The sequence below is a fragment of the Chanodichthys erythropterus genome, chromosome 24 (assembly GCF_024489055.1).
Source record: "Chanodichthys erythropterus isolate Z2021 chromosome 24, ASM2448905v1, whole genome shotgun sequence".
NCBI lineage: Eukaryota > Metazoa > Chordata > Actinopteri > Cypriniformes > Xenocyprididae > Chanodichthys > Chanodichthys erythropterus.
In genome coordinates, this window is record NC_090244.1 from 8,013,517 (window position 1) to 8,036,946 (window position 23,430).

Here is a 23,430-nt window from a genome sequence, read left to right on the forward strand (position 1 = left end):
ACACTTTCCATGTCAGCTGGTACAACTATTTGGTTGTACCACCTGACATAACAACAGTAAAAATTAATTTAAACACATTAAAATGTTATTTAACAACTGAAACTTAAAAACCCATTGTTCATGATTAAAAATATGCATTACATCAGTTTCAAAAAAAGAATTTGAAAAAACAGCTTTATTTGTCAGTGATGTAATATAATATATATATAGTGTGTGTGTGTGATGGTATCTGTTTTTATTCTCCGTTTCTGAATGTTCTAAGCCTACACATTCTCCTCTGAGCAAAGTATACTGATTTATAAAATATCATTTTCACTTTCCAAACCCCATTGAATCACAGGGTTTTCTGGGGGAATTTAAGCACTCATGGTGTATGTGTGTGTGTTTATGCGAGGGGGAGTTTCCATTACAAGCAGGTCTCCACTGTGGGTCGAGGGAAATCTTTACAGTGTCATATTACAGCGTTGTGAGGGGGAAGTGAGAAAGACGCGTCTGTACATCCTCATAACACACTGTTGTTTCTGCCTCTGATTCATTTGATATTTGAAACGTGATCAGTCACTGTCCCACTGTGTGGAATCGAATCACTTGAAAACGTTTAAAAGACTTCACAACCATTCAAGGTAAGGAAACCCATCAGGTTTTGTATTGTTTTAAGTTCCGTTTCCAGCTAAAATATCAACTTTGTTAGTTTAATATTGTGTCTAACCATTCATTTTTTTATCATCAGAGCAATGCAAGGACCAGAACTGGTTGACTCGAGGAGTCGTTTTCGATTTATTGAATCATGTCTTGGCTTGATGGGCTGTTTGTGTATCAGCTATGCGATCTGGACACCTCATTGGCTGGATGACAGGGGTCTGTGGTTCTCAGGGAATGAGACCGGACCGGAGGACAGATTGAACACCGAAGACATTGTTAAAGGTGTGTGATGTGTTTGCTTCTACCACATACCTTAGGGAATGAAAGCTATTCAGAAGTGTCATTCTAAAAGTTTGGTTTAAAAAAAAGTAGAATTATTACATATTGCTATTTTAAATGATATAATGGGTCTCCTTACAAGCTAAACAAAAAAAGTTTATATATGTATTTATTTATATGGTCATATTTTATCTCGCCTTGTGAAAAACAATATGAGCATGATGCCTCCAAAGCTCTTTGACTTGATTTTGACCCGTCTAAATACATGTGGGCGACGTGAAACATAACATTTTAGGCACCCACATGTGGCCTTCATTAACTTTATACTAGTGCTTTGGATCTTAGAAACATACATTCATGTGGCCTCTATAAAAGATACATAAAAATGCGTTCCTGTTTTGTTTCTTACTTTTTAGGCCTTTGATAGCATTATTTTTGGAGTATAGAAATATATAGCCGTAAGGTCTGATTGGCTGATAAGCTTTGTGGCATTTTTGCAAGTTTTGACCTGCTGAGAAGTAGAGCAGCATTATAAGTGGGAATGTTTGAACTTCTCCTGAATTTCCAACGTTGGCGTAAAATAATGATATGGTTTTGTGTTGGAGGGGTTTCTACGCTTCGGTGGGCTGCAGCAGATAGGCTGTGACACGCTGAACTCGCATTACTTGCATGTTTTATTAGTTGTAGCCTGTCTGGTTTTTCCCTCAGTTCATTTTTTTTTTTCAGAACAAGACAAGTGAAAATTATTTAAGGGTGACGTTATGACGGATCAGTTCTTTTTTAAAATAGTTTCACAATGTGATGTTCTTCAAGAGCACTCAAACTGAAATCATTGTCATGGTTTCATGCTAGACGTTCTTAAAGGGATAGTCAACACAAAAATGATCATTTACTCACCCTCATGCCGTTCCAAACCTGGCGCATTTCGCCTCCTGTGGAACACAAAAGAAGATATTTTGAAGATTAAACAGCTTTGGTTCCCATTGAGTTCCATTATATAGAGTTCTATTATTATAACACTTTCAGATGCCCAGAAAGCTACTAAAGACGTATTTAAAACAGTTCATGTGACTACAGTGGTTCAACCTTAATATTATGAAGCGACGAGAATACTTTTTGTGTGCCAAAAAACACTATAATATCTAGTGATGAGTGATTTCAAAACACTGCTTCATGAAGCTTTATGAATCTTTTGTTTTGAATCAATGGTTCGGAGCGTGTATCAAACTGCCACGTGAACTATTGAAATTTCAAAACACTTATGACGTAACTAAGTCTCGTTTATTGAAATCCTGTGACTTTGGCAGTTTGATACACGCTCCGAAACAAAAGATTTGTAAAGCTTTGAAGCTTCATGAATCAGTGTTTTGAAAATCACTAGAAATTGTTGGATAAAGTCGTTATTTTATTTTTTATTTTTTGGCTGTTAACACATTCATACTATATTAAAGGGTCACTCCACTTTTTTTGAAAATAGGCTCATTTTCCAACTCCCCTAGAGTTAAACAGTTGAGTTTTACAGTTTTCGAATCCATTCAGCCGATCTCCGGTTCTGGCGGTACCACTTTTAGCATAGCTTAGCATAGTTCATTGAATCTGATTAGACCGTTAGCATCTTCCTCAAAAATTACCAAGGAGCTGCGTAATTGCGCCTGCTGCACACATGGTACGGCAGCAAAGTTCCTTCATTATTACGCCGGAATGAGAGTATAGTTTCTAGCCATATCAGCCTAGAAAATCACAACTTTTCATTTTCCGTCGGTCTTAGTACACGATGTAACTACAGAAGAGTCAAGTTTTAAATAGAAAAAATATTGAAACTCTTTGGTCATTTTTTTGAGCGAGATGCTAACGGTCTAACCAGATTCAATGAACTATGCTAAGCTATGCTAAAAGTGGTACCGCCAGACCCGGAGATCGGCTGAATGGATTCGAAAACTATAAAACTCAACTGTTTAATTCCTAGGCTCATTTTCCAAATCCCCTATTTTCACAAAAAAAGTGGAGTATTCCTTTAAATTCATGTATATTAAAGGTGTTTTGGTCTGGTTTCCACAGCTCTGGAGGCTGAGAGAGTGTTTGCAGTGGTTGCTTTCCTAATGTGTGTGAGCTCTGGAGTGCTGTGCCTCATGTTCGCCCTCTGCTGGACGTCTCAAACGGTGCGTTCCTATTCGAACACTCGCTCACTGCTGATGGCAGGCCAGGCGCTTGACCCGACCACCCTGCTTCTGTTCACACTAGTACCTACAGGTCAGTACCTCAATATTTGGCTTTCTTTAGCCACGAAACTTATATGTTTTAACCTTCTCCCCATTTTCTTTCCAGGATTTTTCTTTTTTCTCAGCTGGGCACTTTTCACCCATCAACATATTTGTGAGATCAGGGATGACATCACTCGACTTGGGCTTTCCTATTGGATGGGAGTGGTGGGCTGGGCTTTGCTATTGGCTGTGCTGCCTATAGTCTTCCTGGCGGAGAAGTGTGTAGTTCCCGATATCCTGCCGGAGCTGATAAAGTCCGCTGATATGTGGTGGAAGGCCCCGGAGGTTGCACACGCACGATCGTTTAGTGAGGGTTGCCATCGTTCACAGCACAAGTCTCATCCAGACTTCAGGAGGTACATGTCAATGCCTTGAATGAGAGGAAAGAGGAAGCAAGGAAATGCACAAGAGAAGAGACTCTAGTCTCGCTGGTCTTCTAGCCAAATATATGAGCTGGGAATATGTCTTGCAACAGGCGTCAAGAACCAGGATGACAAACCTGTAACTGCTCTCCGGGATACGAGACACAAAGCTACAGGTTATATTAAGGTTCTGTGCTGGCTTTGGCAGTGGTTTCACAGCTGTACTTGGGCGGTGACGCCCAAAAATGTGGTTATTACACATAATGGACTATCATTTCACTATCTAAGTGTTGAAAAGATCTTCAACAGTTTATTTCACCATAACTTTTCATAGTCAACTGCAGTTGTCAATATGTGAACTTTTTTTTTTTTTAAAGTTCAAACTTCAGTTTTAAATGCATTTTAAATTAGTGCTATCAAATTGATAATCTCAATTAATCGCACCTAAAATAAAAGTTTGTAAATATATGTATATGTGTATACATACAGTCAAACCAAAATGTATTCAGACACCTTCAACATTTCATGCATTAATACAGTTTATCCACTATAGTTTAAAAAATGGTAATAAAATATGAAAATTATCTCATAAAAAATTAATTTTAATTATGTCAGATAACACTTTTTATCAATTTTAATGGTAGTCTATACCAAAATTTTTGGGTATAATGTGTCACAATTTACTTTATTTTGCTATCCTCACTTACATAAATTAACTATAATGTCCTGCACCCACTAGTAAAAATACATCAAAAATAATTTTTGGTTTGACTATATATACACACAGTATGGATACACACATATTTTATATATTTACAAACTTTTATGTTAGATGTGATTAATCGATTTGACAGCATTATTTTAAATAAATAGCTAAATTATTAACAAAATATAAATATTAAACGACACATCTGTTGTGGTTTGTTGAAAATACACCTAAGGCACAATTACCTAAAGTCAATTATCTTTAAAAAAAGACAAAAAAAAACACTAAATTTGTTTTCGCAAACCTATAATAAAGTGATGTATAATTGCAGTACTTGTTATAATTAATCAACGTAATGGCTAACATAGATTGCAAAGGGAAGTGCTCAAGCACCGTACTGTTATGGTTATCTCGAACACATTCATTAGCACCATATTTCGTGACATCTGAAAATGTGCATTCTGAATAACTTTGATCATTACTGAAACATTTGAAAAACTGTTTGAATTATATATGTTCTTCTGTGGAACAAGACAAACTTCTAATTAAATGATCACAACTGCCAGAGTGTTCAGTTTTACAGACGAGCCTGAAATAGTCACAAAGCACTTTTATACTGTGAACACTTAATGTGAGAGGCACTCCCAGGTGCTAATGCAGAATTCAACACTACTTGATGTTGCTACAGTTGTTTTTTTTTTGTTTTTTTTTTGCAAACAGTGCTCTCTACTGGTGATAGTACAAAGAGCATCATGTTTTGTCTATTAGTTGCATTTTTTAAAAATGTTTTAATTATACTTTTGTATTGTTTTTTTATTTTTTTATTTTTTAATTATACTTTTGTATTTATCTTGTATTTTTTTATGTAATAAATGAAATATGCATAAAGTTGATTCTGTCTGTCTATAGTGGGGTCAAGCATCTAAGGCAGTTAGAAGCAGTGTTTTTTATTATTATTATTTAAAGACTATTTTATTGATCAAAAATGTTTAATAAACTTTTTACTGTAGTTATTTTCTTCTTATTATTTTGTTTTTGCAATATTTTACATTTATATAAAATAAAAATTATTTATATATATATATATATATATATATATATATATATATATATATATATATATATATATATATATATATATATATATATAGCTTTAATTTATTTCTGTTTCAGTTATATTGTTTTAGGCCCAGTTTCACAGACAGAGGGTGTAGATTAAGCCATTATTAGGCCTTAGTTAGACATTTAAAGGTGCAGTAAACAATTTGAGAAATGCTGTTGATATTTGAAATCACCAAAACAAACACGCCCTTGATAGCTCCGCCCCCAAATTCACAAACATGCTATGCAACACATGCAACTCCCCCTAATAAGTGTATACGCGAGTGGTGACCAGGGTTTTTTTTAACCGGGTATGCTGTCGGTGCAGAAATGCACGTTGGATTTGTTTATTATATACTAAATGCTCTCGTTCACTCTACACAGAGTGTTAGATACTCTCTTGACAAATAGTAACACAGTAAAACGTATTTCTAATATGTGTTCGACCTTTTATTGAAAGTAGCCTAGGCAAAACTAGAAATTTTCTTTCAAGTATTTAATATTTTAGCTTTATTTTCAATTAATATTTTAATAGTTTTGGTTTTAGTTCACAATGACATCATTGTAATGGAATAATAAATAGTTTTTAAAAAATGCAAAATTTATATTAATTCTTTCAGTACTATGTGAGCATCTTAAAAAGAATCTGACAAATGCAAAACAGAAGCGTTTTCACTTGTGATCTCAAGACTTTTGAACCGCGTTGTATGCAGATCGGATCATTAAATTGGTACAGTGAAACACGAAACATCAGTAACGTTCTGAGACTGAGGTCATGCCCTCTGCCATTCCGTTCTTCATTATAATGGAGACAAAAAACAAGACGGGGAGCTTTCTGAACCTGTAGTGTTACACTCTGATCCCACCCAAGTCGAGATGAATGAACTGGCTGTGTTAATTGTGCATTAATCAGGCGCGGGTCTAATTGAAAGGCAGTTCCGTCCTTTTAGCGGTGTCTAATGAGTTTGCTATTAAATCCGCAGAGAATTGTTTTTTAATTTACTATCAGGAAAGCGCCTAATTGGCCCTCAGAACACAACTTGAGTGTCCTTGAAGGTGGTGACGGCGGGAGATTGAGAGCGCACCGGTAGACATCGCCGCTTCCCCGAAGGGAGTATGAAGGCAGCTCTGTGTGTTCTGGTTGCAAGCAGACACTTAAATGATCGTTTGAGGAGAATTTCAGTGCAGCGCGGATGTCAGAGGAACTCAGCTGTCCACAAAATGCTGACATGATGCAGGTGTGCCCTTTTTCTGCTGTGTACGCTTTTCAGTGTTATTTATGATTGTTTGTTCCCAGGTGAGGACCTCTTTTTCCATTAAAAATACAGCTAACTGTAGCCTGTCCTGAAGTGTCCCTGTTCAGGGCAAATACTGTTCGCAATTAACTTATGATTCCCCTTATAAAACTTACCATAGTAACCATTCAAAGTTCCTACAGTAACGCTGTAACTCTGGCAGAAAGAAGGACCTTATTCAGAGCAGCAGCATGACATGTATGAAAGCGAGGCTGTGAAGAACAGACCGTTTTTCAATGGCATCCACTGGAAGTTCAAGTTATTTTTTCTAAACCTCTATAAAAAAAATTCGTACTGACCCCAAACTTTTGAACGGTAGTGTATAATGTTACAAAGCTTTGTATTTCAGATAAATGCTGTTCTTTTGAACTTTCTATTCATCAAGGAATCCTGAAAAAAAGTATACAACTGTTTTTAACATTGATAATAATAATAAATGTTTCTTGAGCAGCAAATCATCATATTAAAATGATTTCTGAAGGATCATGTGACACTGAAGACTCACAGCCTCAATGTTGACCATTCCCGTTAAGAGGTCTTTGTTCCCCCATAAAGAAGATTTTGTAGTGCAATTCAGTTCACTTATAACTCCCTTATATTGGTAAATATGACAATGTCATTACTTAGATTTTAATACTTCTGTCACAAACTGGTTTCATTTGCATCAGTGTTAATATTAGTAGTTCTTCTGTGCAGATTTAGTCACAAATCCCTTTTACTTTTCAGGGCTATTCTTCCAAATTATATGGCTCTTTTCCAGTTTGCAACACCCACTTTTCATGATCAATCAGTTTCAAATATATAAAACTAAAACCCACAATAAAGAGAGGTGAAACTTGTTTTGAACTGCATTTCACTGACTTTAAAGTCTAAAAATTCGGTTTTAAAGGTGCAATATGTAAGATTTTCTGTCCGCTAGAGGTCGCTAGAAGCATATTCAAAACAAAGGCGTAGCTTGATGACGCCAAGTTTGAGCGCGGAATCTTGGGACATGTGGTCTTCACATTACAGCCCGTGGAAATAATTGGGATAGGACTCATGTTGACAGAAATCATGTTCATGGATGCGATTATTAACGTTACTGTAGTATGAAGCAGAGCAGGACCGAGTGTTGTGGAGCTGAACGAGGCCGTATGACGCAATTGACAGTCGACTCCTCACACGTCCCGGAGCCTTGGTTAAAATTGCAATTTTCTCACGATTTACAAATAGATGCAAACATTTGGGATATTGTAAGTACTTAAAGGAACACTCCACTTTTTTTGAAAATAGGCTAATTTTCCAGCTCCCCTAGAGTTAAACAGTTGAGTTTTACCGTTTTCGAATCCATTCAGCCGATCTCCGGTTCTGGCGGTACCACTTTTAGCATAGTTTAGCATAGTTCATTGAATCTGATTAGACCGTTAGCATCGCGTTTAAAAATGACCAAAGAGTTTTGATATTTTTCCTATTTAAAACTTGACTCTTCTGTATAAATCGTGTACTAAGACCAACGGAAAATGTTGTGATTTTCTAGGCTGATATGGCTAGGAACTATACTCTCATTCCGGCGTAATAATTAAGGAACTTTGCTGCCGAATCATGGCTGCAGCAGTGCAATGATATTACGCAGCGTCTCTCACAAACGTCTCCATGGTTGCAAGGCACGTTCCCTGTGCAAGCAGGGGCTCACGGGCGCTGCGTAATATCATTGCACTGCTGCAGCCATGGAACGGCAGCAAAGTTCCTTGATTATTACGCCTGAATGAGAGTATAGTTCCTAGCCATATCAGCCTAGAAAATCGCAACTTTTTATTTTCCGTCGGTCTTAGTACACGATTTAACTACAGAAGAGTCAAGTTTTAAATAGGAAAAATATCAAAACTCTTTAGACCGTTAGCATCGCGCTTAAAAATGACCAATCAGATTCAATGAACTATGCTAAGCTATGCTAAAAGTGGTACCGCCAGAACCGGAGATCGGCTTGAAGGATTTGAAAACGGTAAAACTCAACTGTTTAACTCTAGGGGAGTTGGAAAATGAGCCTATTTTCAAAAAAAGTGGAGTGTTCCTTTAAGTGAACAAAATATATAACACTGGCCTAGTGGTTTTTGGATATTTTACTGCAAAATTCTTACATATTGCACCTTTCAGCAAATAAAATGCATCAGTGAGTCAAAGGTCCTATACTCTGCTATGATAAAGCGATTCCAAACATTTGCAAAGATAGGCATGTAAAACAGAGTAAATTATTTTTGAACTCCTGCAAAATAAGTGATTCTGAGATGTCAACTATGAATATCTCAGATCTAACTTTAAACGGAATGCAGCAAATTGCTAACTATGGTGCATTGGCAGAAATTAGTTATTTAATTAAACTGAGTGATTGCAGGGAATAGACAGAGATGACACATTGAAATGTATCCTGATGTTGAACATTCCTAGTATTATTAGCAGAATTCTAGTTCTATAAACATTCGTCCACAAAGAAAATATACCTATGTTCTGCTTCAGAACCAAACCTCACTCAGTAATTGGTTGGAGGCGGCCATTTTAATGGCTGCTCCTCAGCCGTGCCAGTGGGATTGATTGGCAGCGAGGCCACGCCCACTTGCTCAGCATGTGTTGCTACGTGAGGCCTCAGCCCTGGCGACACTCTTCATATCAATTAAAGCCCAATTAGGGAGCCATGTTCAGCTAATTATGCTACGCTTCACATTCCCAGAATAAAGTGAGCGTGTGTTTACTGAGATAAATAAATAAAGACACGGGCTGCCAAGGCGAGCCGACCTTAATCAGATTTTCAGTGCTTTCTCTCTCTCCCTCTGAATGTATGTGTGTGTGAGAGTGTTTCTCTGTGATCAGAAGGTGTAATTATATGACTCCACCATTTGGTGACAGTGTTGTAACATGTCTTGTGAAAAAGGTGCCAATTCCCTGTCTCATTTCTTCCTATTTGACGAATAATGAAATCAGGGAAGGTTATTTCATGCAGGGAGATTGTTTGCTTGTATGTGTATATGTGTATGTGTGAGAAGCGAGAAAAAAACAAGGGTGCATACATGTGTGGTCGGCTTCATCTGTTCAGATGTGCAAACACATTTGGACGAAATGTCGCCTAAAAACCAGACAGTATTCAGTATTCTGGCATATAATAAATATTAAAGATTAATTTGCTGTGTCTTTTTATAAAATGTTCTCAGCCTAGTGTAATTGGACTTTTTTCCTCTACGGTTTGCCAGGCATGCTTTCAGCTTTAACCACAAAGAGTCAAACAAGAAAGAGACGGACAATTTCAGATAAATTGATAGAAAAATGGCATTATTGAGAGATGGAAGTGAGGAAAACCTGATATGACAGAGGAGATGAGGGTAAAATAAGATAAAATCCATTGAGTGTCACCTTAAATTTGCATTACATTTGACTACCTGTCTCTCCAGCAGGTCCCCGTTCCCCCGCTAAGATGAACTTTAAAGTACAATTCACTTATAATTTACAAAAATCCTCTTTATCCTCCACTCTTGTCTTTCTTAACAGATTATGTACGAGATAAGGCTAGTTTTTCCACTTCATGTCTTTGCTAATGGTTAATCTTGTCTTGCCTTAGACTTGAAATCCATCTATGCTCATGAGACTGGCCCTTACATTGGTCATTTTTATGGCTAGTCTTATGTAACATGTCAGACTGATCATCTACACCACTAGCAGCTGTTATTGATCATTCTCGTTTCTTTTTAGCACACCAGAGCTTTATTATCTGGAAGTGGGGAACCAGGGGGAAGCGCTTTGGGATTGAGCCAGGACTATTCCACAGACAAAGCCAAATCTCAATTTGTTACAGTCCTCAATCTATCACCTGGATTTTAAATCATCAGTTATATAGTGTGAAGGGGAATAGAGTAGCTCAGGTGCTATTACATCTGATTTTAGCTAATAGTTATTTACAAAAATTAGAACAATAGTTACGTTTGCAATTTCTTTACAAACATGAACTGGATTGGAATTTTATTTTCATGAGAAAATGTGAGTAGCAAAACTGCCATGATGCTAGGTAGTCGCTAATGTGTTAAAATGTTTTTAGCATGTTGTTAGCATGTATTTTAGTAAGTCTGATTAGCACACCTCCTTCTGAATAGCTGCATGATTTGAAGTATTCACACCCATTGCTGCACAAGTGAACGGTTATTGTTGGAAGTTAGCAATGATAGCTTGGATTGTTCTAGCAAACACTACTAGTAGCTAACAGTAATCATGAGAGTCTATAAATATGACTTTGTTTTGATGCAGGTGTGAAGGTTGGTACGAAGGCATTCAAAATGCTGATTGGTTTGTTTAAAACCTCTGTGCAAGTCCACTGACAACTGTGTTAAAAGGATTTAAATCAGCTTCCTGGTACGGATTTTCAGTGCTAACAGTATTTCCTTTTATAGGCTTTTTGATGGGAACAAAGCATTCTTACAGCGGAAAAGCTTTCTGAAATGTGCTTTGCCAATAAATTGAAGCTGGCCTATCATTGTCACATGATCTCAGGACAAGAAAGACATGAGCTAAATTGCATACTCTCTTGAGTAGGTACATATTTTGAATAATTACTTCACGGCTGCTAAAAAGTCCCTTTAAGACAAGTCATTTCACTTTCGCGGCCATCTTTGAAACGCGTCTCGGGCATCCTGGGCATCATGCAATCTCTTTGAATGGGGAAACATCAAATTCTCCAAAACTGTTCACCAACCTTACGATTAAATTTCATATTTGAAATGACCAATAAAATCTGACAACAACCGGCTCATAAATTTAGTTTCTAAACGCTCGAATCATGACAAAAAAATATATTTTTCAGGCTGGATCAAGCTAATGCGCATGCGCAGATCTAAATGCGCGTCTCTTCGGAGGCGCGCGTCTGACTGTTACTATAGAAACCGGTGATTCTAACGGCAGCTGAAGTGACGCGATGACTTGACCAGTCGGCGATTGGCTCTTATTTAGAAGGCGGGACTTTTTCTGCCATATTGGGCGTTTTTACACGTTGTCCCATTCAAAACAATATGAGTGACGCGTCTTGTGTTATAGTCTTTGTAAAAATGCATACACAATACAGTTTGTGATGCTGTTCACTGAAGAGGTGCTTTTCTGTGGTGATGCCCTTATGAAAATTAACCTTGGTTTTAATATGAATAAAACCAAATAAACATGGTTATTGTACAACCCGAACTCTGAAAATGTTGGGACGTTTTTTAAATTTGAATATGAAAACTAAAAGACTTTCAAATCACACGAGCCAATATTTTATTCACAATAGAACACAGATAACATAACAAATGTTTAAACTGAGAAATCTTACAATTTTATGCACAAAATGATCTCTTTTCAAATTTGATGCCTGCTACAGGTCTCAAAATAGTTGGGGTGGGGGCATGTTTTCCATTATGTAGCATCTCCTCTTCTTTTCCAAACAGTGTGAAGACGTCTAGGCATCGAGGTTATGAGTTTCTGGAGTTTTGGTGTTGATATTTGGTCCCATTCTTGCCTGATATAGGTTTACAGCTGCTGAAGAGTTTGTGGTCATCTTTGATGTATTTTTCTCTATAGGTGCAAGATCTGAACTGCAGGCCAGTTCAGCACCCAGACTCTTCTACGGTGAAGCCATGCTGTTGTAATAGCTGCAGTATGTGGTTTTGCATTGTCCTGCTGAAATACACAAGTCCTTCCCTGAAATAGACGTCATCTGGAGGGGAGCATATGTTGCTCTAAAGCCTTTATATACCTTTCAGCATTGACAGTGCCTTCCAAAACATGCAAACTGCCCATACCATATGCACTTATGTACCCCCATACCATCAGAGATGCTGGCTTTTGAACTGAACGCTGATAAAATGCTGGAAGGTCTTCCTCCTCTTTAGCCCGTAGGACAAGGCGTCCGTGATTTCCAACAAGAATGTCTGACCATAGAACACTTTTCCACTTTGAAACAGTTAATTTTAAATAAGCCTTGGCCCACAGGACATGATGGCACTTCTGGACCATGTTCAAATAAGGCTTCCTTTTTGCATGATAGAGCTTTATTTGGCATCTGCAGATGGCACAGCGGATTGTGTTTAGCGACAGTGGCTTCTGGAAGTACAGTATTCCTGGGCCCATTTAGTAATGTCATTGACACAATCATGCCAATGAACATGGTTTTATCATAGTAAATTTCAAACTTCTATGTCAGGCTTGTTTAGATGGTGACGAGTCTGAAGAAGAATGATTCAGTGGAACTGGATTTTGGTGCCGCTTTATAAAAGGCAGCTAGCGCCAACCATTATTCAAGCACTTGAACGCTGTTGTGGCTTTCTTTTTTTTTCTGCTGCCCCCCTGCAGTGCACCCCACACTTTGAGAACCACTGGTGTTGAGGCAGATGCTAAACCCTGTTTATACCACTGAGAATACAACTTGGTTGTGTTCTGAATTTCTGTGATGTACTGTAGCTAAATCAAGCTTGCTTTACATAAACAGACAATTTACGCTAAAGCCAGCCACTAAGAATGCGACTTGACATACTGTAGCTAAAAGCAGACAGTTAAGTTAAAGCTCATTATACCTCTTAGAATGCAACTTTATGTTATTGAATTGCAGTGTCGTAGCTAAATCAAACTTGCTAGTGTAGAAGCAAAGTTTATGCTAAAGCCTGTTAAGAATGCATCTCTGTTGTGTTATAAATTGCGCTGACACATTTCAGGATAACACAGTGTAAAATCAAGCTTACATTGTTAACGTTAGCATCATTGTATATTGAAAGTTTCAGGGCTGTTTATACACCCACAAAGGCTTATGTATTCCTTGCAGAGTTGTAGTAGTTGCTGTGATTTGCTAAGATTGTATGCATTTGACTCATCCACAAGCATGTGGATACAGGATAAATCAGAGCTGTGTGCCATTTCCGACACTCTTGTGCTAACCTCAGCTACTCTCTCAGTTGTTTTGCGTGTTTCCATTCTGAATCAGCTCACTTCAAGATTGTCTGTTGCTAATTGTGACAGACAGCTTCACGACAGCGAGTGGGTGCTGTGCGGCGCATCTGCGGTGGATCAGTGTATGCGCATGTGGGTGTGTTTTTGAAATGTGCATTACTGATAATCAGCTCAATAGCGAAGAGAGAGTATTGCTCTATACTTGTACATGTCACTTGTCTGTCATACAGGTGTATTATGTGATCTCACATCTGTTTGACTGCAGGTTTGACGTTTTTTCTCATTCAAACACTACATTGTCAACTTGCTTCATCTGAGAAGCCTAGAGACCAGATGCGTTTTATCAAACTGGCAATGCTAATCATAGAGTCAGGCTGGGGTAATGTGTGCGACAGTGTCGTGTCTTGTCTCTAGGTGCCGTGTAAATAAAAGGATTTGATTTGTAGTAGTGTTTGGTGAGCCAGAGATTAAACGTCAACTTGACTCTGAGAGTGGCTGCAACATGGCCAGCACATGCTCCTGGCCACATGTATACTGTTGATCATCGTCCGCCGTTGTGTCGGCTGAGTCACTTTGGCCTGATCTCGAAGCTGCTTACCACAAATCAAATCTATTTCAGCCATCTATATAAGAATAAACAACTCACACTTTCCTCCTTCAACCCTCCGCTTAGTGGAAGAGAATGAAAAGCCATTTCTATTAGAGCGATGCGCTCCCCAGGGGGCCGAGAGAGGAAACAGGAAATGCAGAGAAGAAAGTGGGAGACAGAGAGGGGAAGAATGTTTCCTTGCATTATTACAATAAGTGGCTCATTTTGTAACAGGAAGCATCACTTCAATAACTGTACTACTGTCAGCAACGTAGAGTCACGACAAACTTGCCATGATTCATCAATCCTCTGAACTCATGCAATACCATTCCCAAGTCAGCGTCCCTAGAAAGGAAAATCACAATTTCTTGGTTAATAATTTCTTGGTTGATTTTCATAGACTGAATCATAAACTTTATATTTTCTAGTTGTGATTATAATTACCCTTTTTTCCCCACTGTACCTTTATATGACAATGTGACTTTCTCACAATTACAGATTTTAGTTTAATTCTTTTAAACTTTTTCACAATTAATATTTATTTATTTATATTTTTTATGTATTCATTTTTCTACTTTTTAACTTTTTTTGACCATTAACTTTTATTTATGTATTTATTTTTTGGTCTTATCCTTTTTATACTTACTTTTTATACTTCTTTTTAGGTGGAAACTAGCCTGGTAATACCAGACTCTGCTACTTCACTTTGCTTCGTAGACAGAGTCTGGAATGGCATAATAGAGAAGTGTTTTCTCTCTCGTTAGGGGGCGCTTGTCTGAAGTTTAAAATCATTGGTTACCCGTAAGCCAATCAGATACGTTTAGTTATGACGAATGTTATGCGCCTGTACAGCCGCATCGAAGCACAGACATCATGCATCGAACTCAAATCTATGATTGAACTTGCACTGTAAACCTGTTGTAAACACATGATAAAACAAATGTTTATCAAACACTCTTCTTGTTCTGGCTTCAGTTTGGAAAAGAGTTGAATGTTCTCCATAACAGAGCGAATTGCATCCCGTGTCTCGTTTCCCATTTCCGCGGTCGTTTCGGTTTTTGATTTCTCTAACCTACAATGTAAAACTCGGCGCTTAGCATCTACGTCACGGCTCTCAGCCCGCCCTCTATTCGTTGATTGGCCCGGCTGTTTCCAGACCGGTGGCAAACAGAAAGCTCTGACGCTGTCTCAGACTGAGTACAGAAGCGAAATGAAATTGAGCGGAAGTAGGAAGTCTGACGTAGTCAGGCTAGGTGGAAACAATAGTTGATCTAAAATATTTACTTATTTTAGGTCTTTTTTTTAGAGTTATAGAAGAGATACTCAAACTCTACTTTATAAAAAAAAAAAAAATGTCAAGATCAAATTACCTAAGCTGCTATATACATTAAAGGTAGGGTAGGAAAGTTTTTTATAAACACTTTTTGTTATACTGGTTGAATCTTCACATCCTAATAGCAATCGATAATAGAAGTGGTCTAAATATTAAAAAAATGTACATATATCTTCTGTGTTTGTCCAATCATTGCATTCGGTCCTACCTTGGTCCAAATTAGTGTTGTTACGATATTGGAATTTCTAACTTCTATACGATACCTTGAAAAGTATTCAATACCGTTTTCTATACCTCAAGGAAAAAAATGCTGCGTATGCTGTCATTATTTCTTTTTTTTTGTCCTTCCATTGAAAGTCTAGGCAATCAAAAGTTTCTTCTAAAGAGATCATTTTTTATGATAAAGCTTTTAAAGGTGCCCAAGAATGCTTTTTCACAAGATGTAATATAAGTCTAAGGTGTCTCCTGAATGTGTCTGTGAAGTTTCAGCTCAAAATACCCCATAGATTTTTTTTTTTATTAATTTTTTTAACTGCCTATTTTGGGGCATCATTAACTATACACTGATTTTGGGGCGCCATTTAAATCGAAAATGGGCTAATTTCCCATAGACTGGAGTGAGACCATAGACCTCCATTGAGCTGTCGTAATCTTTCTTTGCGCTCTGTGGTGTGACTGACACATCATGAACCGACCATCTCCTCCGCTTTACAACACAAAGTAAACATGAATGAATATCCGAAGGTATGTTGAAAGAAAATGTACAACTTACTGAAATCTGTATCATGTTACATGTAACGGTAATCAATCAATCAGTGTTTCAACCGTGGAAAAGCGTCAATAAAACAGCTTGTAAAAATGTCACATTTACCGTAACATTTACCTCAGAAAAGCCGTTCAATGTCCAAAAGCTTGTTAGTCAGCTACAAAAATTAACTTAGAGAGGAGCATTTGATGTATATCCACTGTGACTATAGGCCATTGCATATTCATTGTACTTAACATGTGCTTTAATATTGAATGTATAAAACCGTTTTATGACGGCCACCATTTAAATGTTTAGGCCGATATTAAAAACGAGCAGAAACATAACTATGTCATTAAAAGTTTATTATAACGTTATTATAAAAACTTCTTTGTGTAATTTATATGTAAGTAGCTTACAAATCAATTAATTTTAATCTTTAATATTATAATGATGTACCAGCTGTGGTTCCCTGTATAGTTTACAGCATTATTTGAGAAACGTTTTTTTCTTTTCCATTTATTTTCTTGTCAGAGTGCACCAGAATGCTTCATTTACATGTTAAAATCATAAAAAAATTTCTCCTGCCCAGAGACCCCCCTACTACTATTTACTTTGTAATCATGTCACCTTTTTTTACCACTTTGGAGTTTGCAGGTATAATATATAAATGTTGATCAATTAACATTATGATTATCTCACAAATATTTGCTCACTCAATGTATTGGTTTTTACAATGGGGTAATTTTGTCGCAATAGCTTGTATTTGACCATTTTGAAAAAGATGTGAAAAAGAGCTCATTTTGGCACTTGTATGTGAGAGGCGGCTTTATGTGTGTGCTTCAGATGTGAGAACGAAATCTGCAGGAATGAGTAGAATTTTGCGCAATCTGCATCAAAATTCAGACCCGTTCACACCAACAATATTTATCCAGAGTGAATGAGAAGGAGGCGGGCGCGTGTACTGAACCAAAATGATAAGCTTTTGCTGTGTTCACGCCATGTAACCACGTAACCGTAATTATTAGATGGCAACCCGTGACGCTCTACCCGGAGCTGTTCACGTCTTCAGATGGATTTCAACACTATCAACGCGGAAATTAATCTGCAGCAGTCAAGTAGTCCAAGTCCGGGCTCTCTACACTGTAAAACCCAATAAGTTCAGAATACTCAAAACATTTGAGGAAACTTATTACCTCAAAACATTTAAGTAAACTAACTCATTTTTTTTTAAGTTGGTAGAACTTAAAATTTTTGTGACAAGTGGGGCGGGGCTGAGAGCCATGGAAGCGGATCAAGGCCAGTGTGGTGCACAGGTGTCTCTCACTAACAATCCCGTCACCAGCATCCCTTTCCCAACTCATCATAATGTTAATTACACACAGTTAATTTACATAAACATCACATTCAGATCTTGGTTAAATGTTACATAGCAAATAACACATGCTATTATAACTATCAGAGAGACTGTCATGACATACATACTTGCATGTATGTAATCAAACAACATATGTGGTTTTAAATGTTTTGCAGCTCATCCTCAACCTAACCACAGGCTCTACTCTTCACCACAGTGGTAACTCTACAAAACTAAAATAACAGAACCCCCCTTAATCAAGGGCTGTGACGGTAGGCATGACAACCGCGCCACCGCGGTGGTGAAGTTGTCACCGGCGGTATTGTGACGTCATATATAATATATATTTCTATATCTCAGAGGTCGCGATAACTGAAAATGTTCCGTCTTTGATGGAATTTGTTTAGCAGTGACGGAAAAAAGCCTGTCCGTCATTTTGACAGATTATGTTGTTTGTATGTAAACTTGTTGTAATTCCCACCCCTGTCCAGTAGGTGGTGAGCGCGCTCCAGTGTGGCAGCAGAGCGCGAGTTCAGTCTCCAATGAAAACAATGCGCTTGGTTACTCACAGACGAGCACCCAGTTTAAGTAAATTGTATAATGATAAAGTTACTTATGTTACGGGTGGCTGGTAGAGAGATGAGGCAGATACGGATTTCCACGATAATAGAGACTTTACTTCAAACAATGGCAATGAACAACAGACAGACACCTTAACAAAACAGAGAACGGACGAGGAGTGCAGGGAGTGAGTGCATTATATAGGAGTGCTAACAATAGAGTCCAGGTGCAGGTGATGAGTGACGATGAGGAGCAGACGAGGGAAGTGAGTGCAGGTGTGGAGAACAGGAGGATTCTGGGAAATGGAGTCCAGGGAAACAAGGGATCTGTAACAGTACCTCCCCCTCCCGGTAGGCGCGTCCTCGCGCCGTAGATGTAACAACCGGGAGGGGGGCGGGCGCCCTGGAGACCTCAAACCGGAGCAGGGGAAGGAGTAAACTGGAGTGGAGGTCTCCAGGGCAGGTCCAAAAACCATGGCGGGTCAGGAGCCGTGGGCAGCCATGGGGGGTCAGGAGCCGTGGGCAGCCATGGCGGGTCAGGAGCCGTGGGCAGCCATGGGGGGTCAGGTGCAGCGGGCAGCCATGGCGGGTCAGGTGCAGCGGGCAGACATGCAGCGGGCATACATGGCGGGTCAGGTGCAGCGGGCAGCCATGGCGGGTCAGGTGCAGCGGGCAGCCATGGCGGGTCAGGAGCCGAAGCCTTCGAGGCGTTGAGCCCAGGCGTCGCTGAAGGACTGGCGGGTGATGGCGGAACCGAAGGCTCTGCCGACCGAAGCGCAGCCGGGGCTCCAGAAGGCCGCAGTGAAAGCAGAAGGACAGCCAACAAAACGAACACCGGGGGGAGTGAGGAGGCCAACTGAATCCGAGGGACGGAGTGACGGAGCGGAGACGGAGGAGTGAAGTCCAGAGGGGAGGGCAGGCTGATGAATGACCAAGGTGTGAGTGGAGGCAGGATGGAGACTGGTGAAGCTGGAGGACTGATGGGCAACGGTGGAGCAGAGGGAGGTTGGAGCCGGGGTGAAGGTAATCGCCCAGAGGTCCGAGGTGGAGATCTGGGCGAGGGGGCTTGAGGTGGAGGTGCAGTATAGACATGACTTGGAGGGGAGGCGGGAGAGGGAGGCAGGGAGGGAAAACAGTCTTTGGGCTGGAGAGTTCAATCACAGAGACCATACTAGGAGTGGCTGGCTCGGCGGCGGCTGGAGCGGCAGGCTCGGCGGCGGCGGCTGGAGCGGCAGGCTCGGCGGCGGCGGCTGGAGCGGCAGGCTCGGCGGCGGCGGCTGGAGCGGCAGGCTCGGCGGCGGCGGCTGGAGCGGCAGGCTCGGCGGCGGCGGCTGGAGCGGCTGGCTCGGCGGCGGCGGCTGGAGCTGAGGGCTCGGCGGCGGCGGCTGGAGCTGAGGGCTCGTAGGCGGCGGAGACTGGAGAACTTTGCTCGGCGGCGGAGACTGGAGAACTTTGCTCGGCGGCGGAGACTGGAGAACTTGGCTCGGAGGCGGAGACTGGAGAACTTTGCTCGGCGGCGGAGACTGGAGAACTTGGCTCGGCGGCGGAGACTGGAGAACTTGGCTCGGAGGAGACTGGAGAACTTGGCTCGGAGGAGACTGGAGAACTTGGCTCGGAGGAGACTGGAGAACTTGGCTCGGAGGAGACTGGAGAACTTGGCTCGGAGGAGACTGGAGAACTTGGCTCGGAGGAGACTGGAGAACTTGGCTCGGAGGAGACTGGAGAACTTGGCTCGGAGGAGACTGGAGAACTTGGCTCGGCGGAGACTGGGGTTGAGGGCCATTTCATCCCCTCAAATACAATTAAAATCCCCACAGGCACTGGAGCTGGCTCTGTGGGGACTGGAGCTGGCTCTGGAGATACTGGAGCGGGCTCTGGAGATACTGGAGCGGGCTCTGGAGATACTGGAGCGGGCTCTGGAGATACTGGAGCGGGCTCTGGAGATACTGGAGCGGGCTCTGGAGATACTGGAGCGGGCTCTGGAGATACTGGAGCGGGCTCTGGAGATACTGGAGCGGGCTCTGGAGATACTGGAGCGGGCTCTGGAGATACTGGAGCGGGCTCTGGAGATACTGGAGCGGGCTCTGGAGACACTGGAGCGGGCTCTGGAGATACTGGAGCGGGCTCTGGAGACATTGGGGCCGCTTTCTTCCTCCTCCTCCGCTTACTGGGCCCAGTAGCGGAATATGGGTCCAGCCCGGGGCAGGCAGGGAGTTCGCTGGAGCGGTGTGCGGAGGAAGCCGGAGGTTGACTGACTGGCCCGGCCAACCGTGTTTCTGGATGGACCGGACGACAACACTGATCCTGAACCTCTTCTACTAAGAAATTGGAGCCATTCAACCACAAAATTAAATTGATAGTGTCGCTTAAGGAGAAACAAAAAACAGGTTCATCAAAACGGATAGTGTCGTCATCCAATCCATCCAAAAACAAGGAGATCAACTGAGCATCAGGCCAGTCAGACAAGAAAGCAAGCTCAACGAACTCCTCCACATACCTCTCCAGCGAACGTCCTACCTGCAGGAGCCCGATAATGCGTTCGCTGGCTGTTAGGGTGAGAGGCGATGGAGGAGCTGGATCCAGGGAGCTGGGGAAAGTCTCCATTTTTTTTTTTCGTGGAAAATCCGGTCGGTTTAGGTCCGTTCTTCTGTTACGGGTGGCTGGTAGAGAGATGAGGCAGATACGGATTTCCACGATAATAGAGACTTTACTTCAAACAATGGCAATGAACAACAGACAGACACCTTAACAAAACAGAGAACGGACGAGGAGTGCAGGGAGTGAGTGCATTATATAGGAGTGCTAACAATAGAGTCCAGGTGCAGGTGATGAGTGACGATGAGGAGCAGACGAGGGAAGTGAGTGCAGGTGTGGAGAACAGGAGGATTCTGGGAAATGGAGTCCAGGGAAACAAGGGATCTGTAACAACTTATGCATGCTTAAGTTTTTTTTTTTTTTTTTTTTTTCTTGCTGACTATAAGTTTATGGTCAACGAATGGCTTTTCTGAGGTATAATGTTAGGTGACATTGTTGGCAACACTGACTGAACTGACGTGATACAGATTTCGGTAAGCTACTGTATCTTTTAACATATTTTTTTTATTTTCATTCATGTTTATTTCGTTCTGTACAGTAGTAAAGAGGAAAGGATTATCGCATTCACTCACAATCCGTGACAAGAGTTCATGATGAAAACTGAAAGTGACGCAGCTTGTCTTTGATCAACTTTCATAGTATAAATAAATGCAAGCCTATGCCTATTTGCTTATCCTGTAAGTTCGTGAATAAAATGTCTTATCATTAAAATATAAAAATTAAAATGACGGGTAATATTTATTATGATAGATTTTTTTTTACGATCCTGTCCATCAAAATGACGGCGAAACGCAAGTCTAACACTATATATATATATATATATATATATATATATATTTATATATATATAAACCCCGCCCCCCCTTCGGACCCCACCACCGCAACACCGGCGGTTGTTGGTGATTTACCACCGCGGTAGTAAAAATTTGCCCCCGTTACAGCCCTACCTGAATCCCAACATAACACAACATTAAACATTAACTTATATCTCCATATGTTAATCTTGTGCAAAAACACACAAAATAACACTTAATTTCAACAGTTATTTATATGGTCTGACGTAAAACATGCTGGGAATTAGAAATCTGCTGCAGCTCAACTCAATCATATTAAGTTCAGCTTACTACAATGACATTTTGAGTTCATGAAACTTTTTTCTATTAAGTACAATTAACTTTCATTATTATTTGAGTGAAACCAACTCATTTAATTTAATTAATTTCACTGTTCGGTTATACAGTGCACGTTGATTATGTTCATTAATGTCATGTGCTTTGAGACATGAGGTAATTTAACGCCACCTCTCCTGATGCTTTGCAGACTCTGCTGTGTGCGTTCATGTGTTTTGAAGGAGGCGTGGCTTTGGAGATGCTCTGAAAGGAAGGTAGGATCTCATGCTTTCAAAGCTTGCTAGCCACTCTGAAATTGCCTACCTTTAACTATATAGCTCTATATTCTTAATGCATGTCTCATTTGTGTTGGTTTTTATTTCTCTATTTTTAGGTTGATGCAAAAATGACAACTCTGAGCAATGAAATCTTCCTCTGGGGTGCCACAAAGCGGCCCATTCCTGAGTCCTTCGCCCAGCATCTGCTCTGCATCTCCGTCTCTGATCGACTGCCATGCTGTACCCATCAGCGGCCGCCATATGCTATCCCAGCGGCCATCTCCTGCTGTAAACAAACAATATATTTTGACAGATGCTCACAGGCCAGGATCTCAGGCCCTGCCTGACCATATCGCAGTGCTCTGGACACAGTTCTGTGCTCTGACAGGTGGACCCTCACCCCTCCTTCCTCCAGTATAATTACAGAGCGAACAGATTTAAAGATCAGACTGTTTAAGGTGGCCCTGATTTAACAGCTGTCAGGGGCTCTATTGTCTTCAGGGCTGCGGTGTGTGACACCAGCGGCGATGAAAAGGCCACAGCCACCCTGCCATTTCTCATAATGGACTTTTAGTTAAAGGACAGGAAAATAATAAGCAGACTTAATCGTGGAAAGCGGGCACCGTTTGTCTTTCCTGCCGAATCAACTTCAGAGGGACAAACGAGGGTTAGTTGTGATGAAGAGACAGGGCTGCTCTTTTCATCTTTTCATTGTCACACACAGACAACCGAAACATGAAGACGGCTTGCAATCTGTTTAGTATATAAGTATCTATCCATCTAATTATCTATCTGTCTGTCTGTCAAATTTCATTGTGTGCTGATCAAGTCAAAATCCAGTAGTTTCCATGTACTCATTTCTAAGCTTTTCTATTTCAGAAGGCCGGCTGTGTAAACCAGCATTAGTTTGGAATATAAAGCTCTCTGACAGAGCTTAAAGAAGTGATGATTAAACACAAACCCAGTCGGAGGAGACACTTTTTGCGGGGCTGCGAGTCTCCAGCGGCTGTCTGATCCTGCGCCTCGCTCGGGGGAAAAAGCAGATTTAATTAAAGCAGAATTAAAGAGCATTGTTATTTTGATTGAAGACACCCGGCTCCTTTCCCTCCACTCTCTCTCACCCGACTGTCCCGGATTCAAGCTGACGGGGTTCGTCGTTGATGGTTTATTTGAGTACATAGCGTGCATCTGGTGATCTGTTTTCCTGCAAACACATGCAGGTCTTACTATGTGTTTGAGGAATACAAACGCCATCTCCTCTGCTGTAGATTGAATCTATTTCTGTATT

General features: G+C 40.5%; 1 protein-coding gene across 1 annotated transcript; it reads left to right on the forward strand.

Annotated features, from left to right (window-relative positions):
• Nucleotides 1–541: 541 nt before the first annotated feature.
• si:ch211-256a21.4 (uncharacterized) lies at nucleotides 542–4,893 on the forward strand. The gene is made up of 4 exons (XM_067380334.1): nucleotides 542–623; nucleotides 731–924; nucleotides 2,980–3,171; nucleotides 3,247–4,893. The coding sequence occupies exons 2-4, from the start codon at nucleotides 735–737 to the stop codon at nucleotides 3,555–3,557; spliced, it is 693 nt and encodes a 230-aa protein (XP_067236435.1). The 5' UTR covers nucleotides 542–623; nucleotides 731–734; the 3' UTR covers nucleotides 3,558–4,893.
• Nucleotides 4,894–23,430: the final 18,537 nt, after the last annotated feature.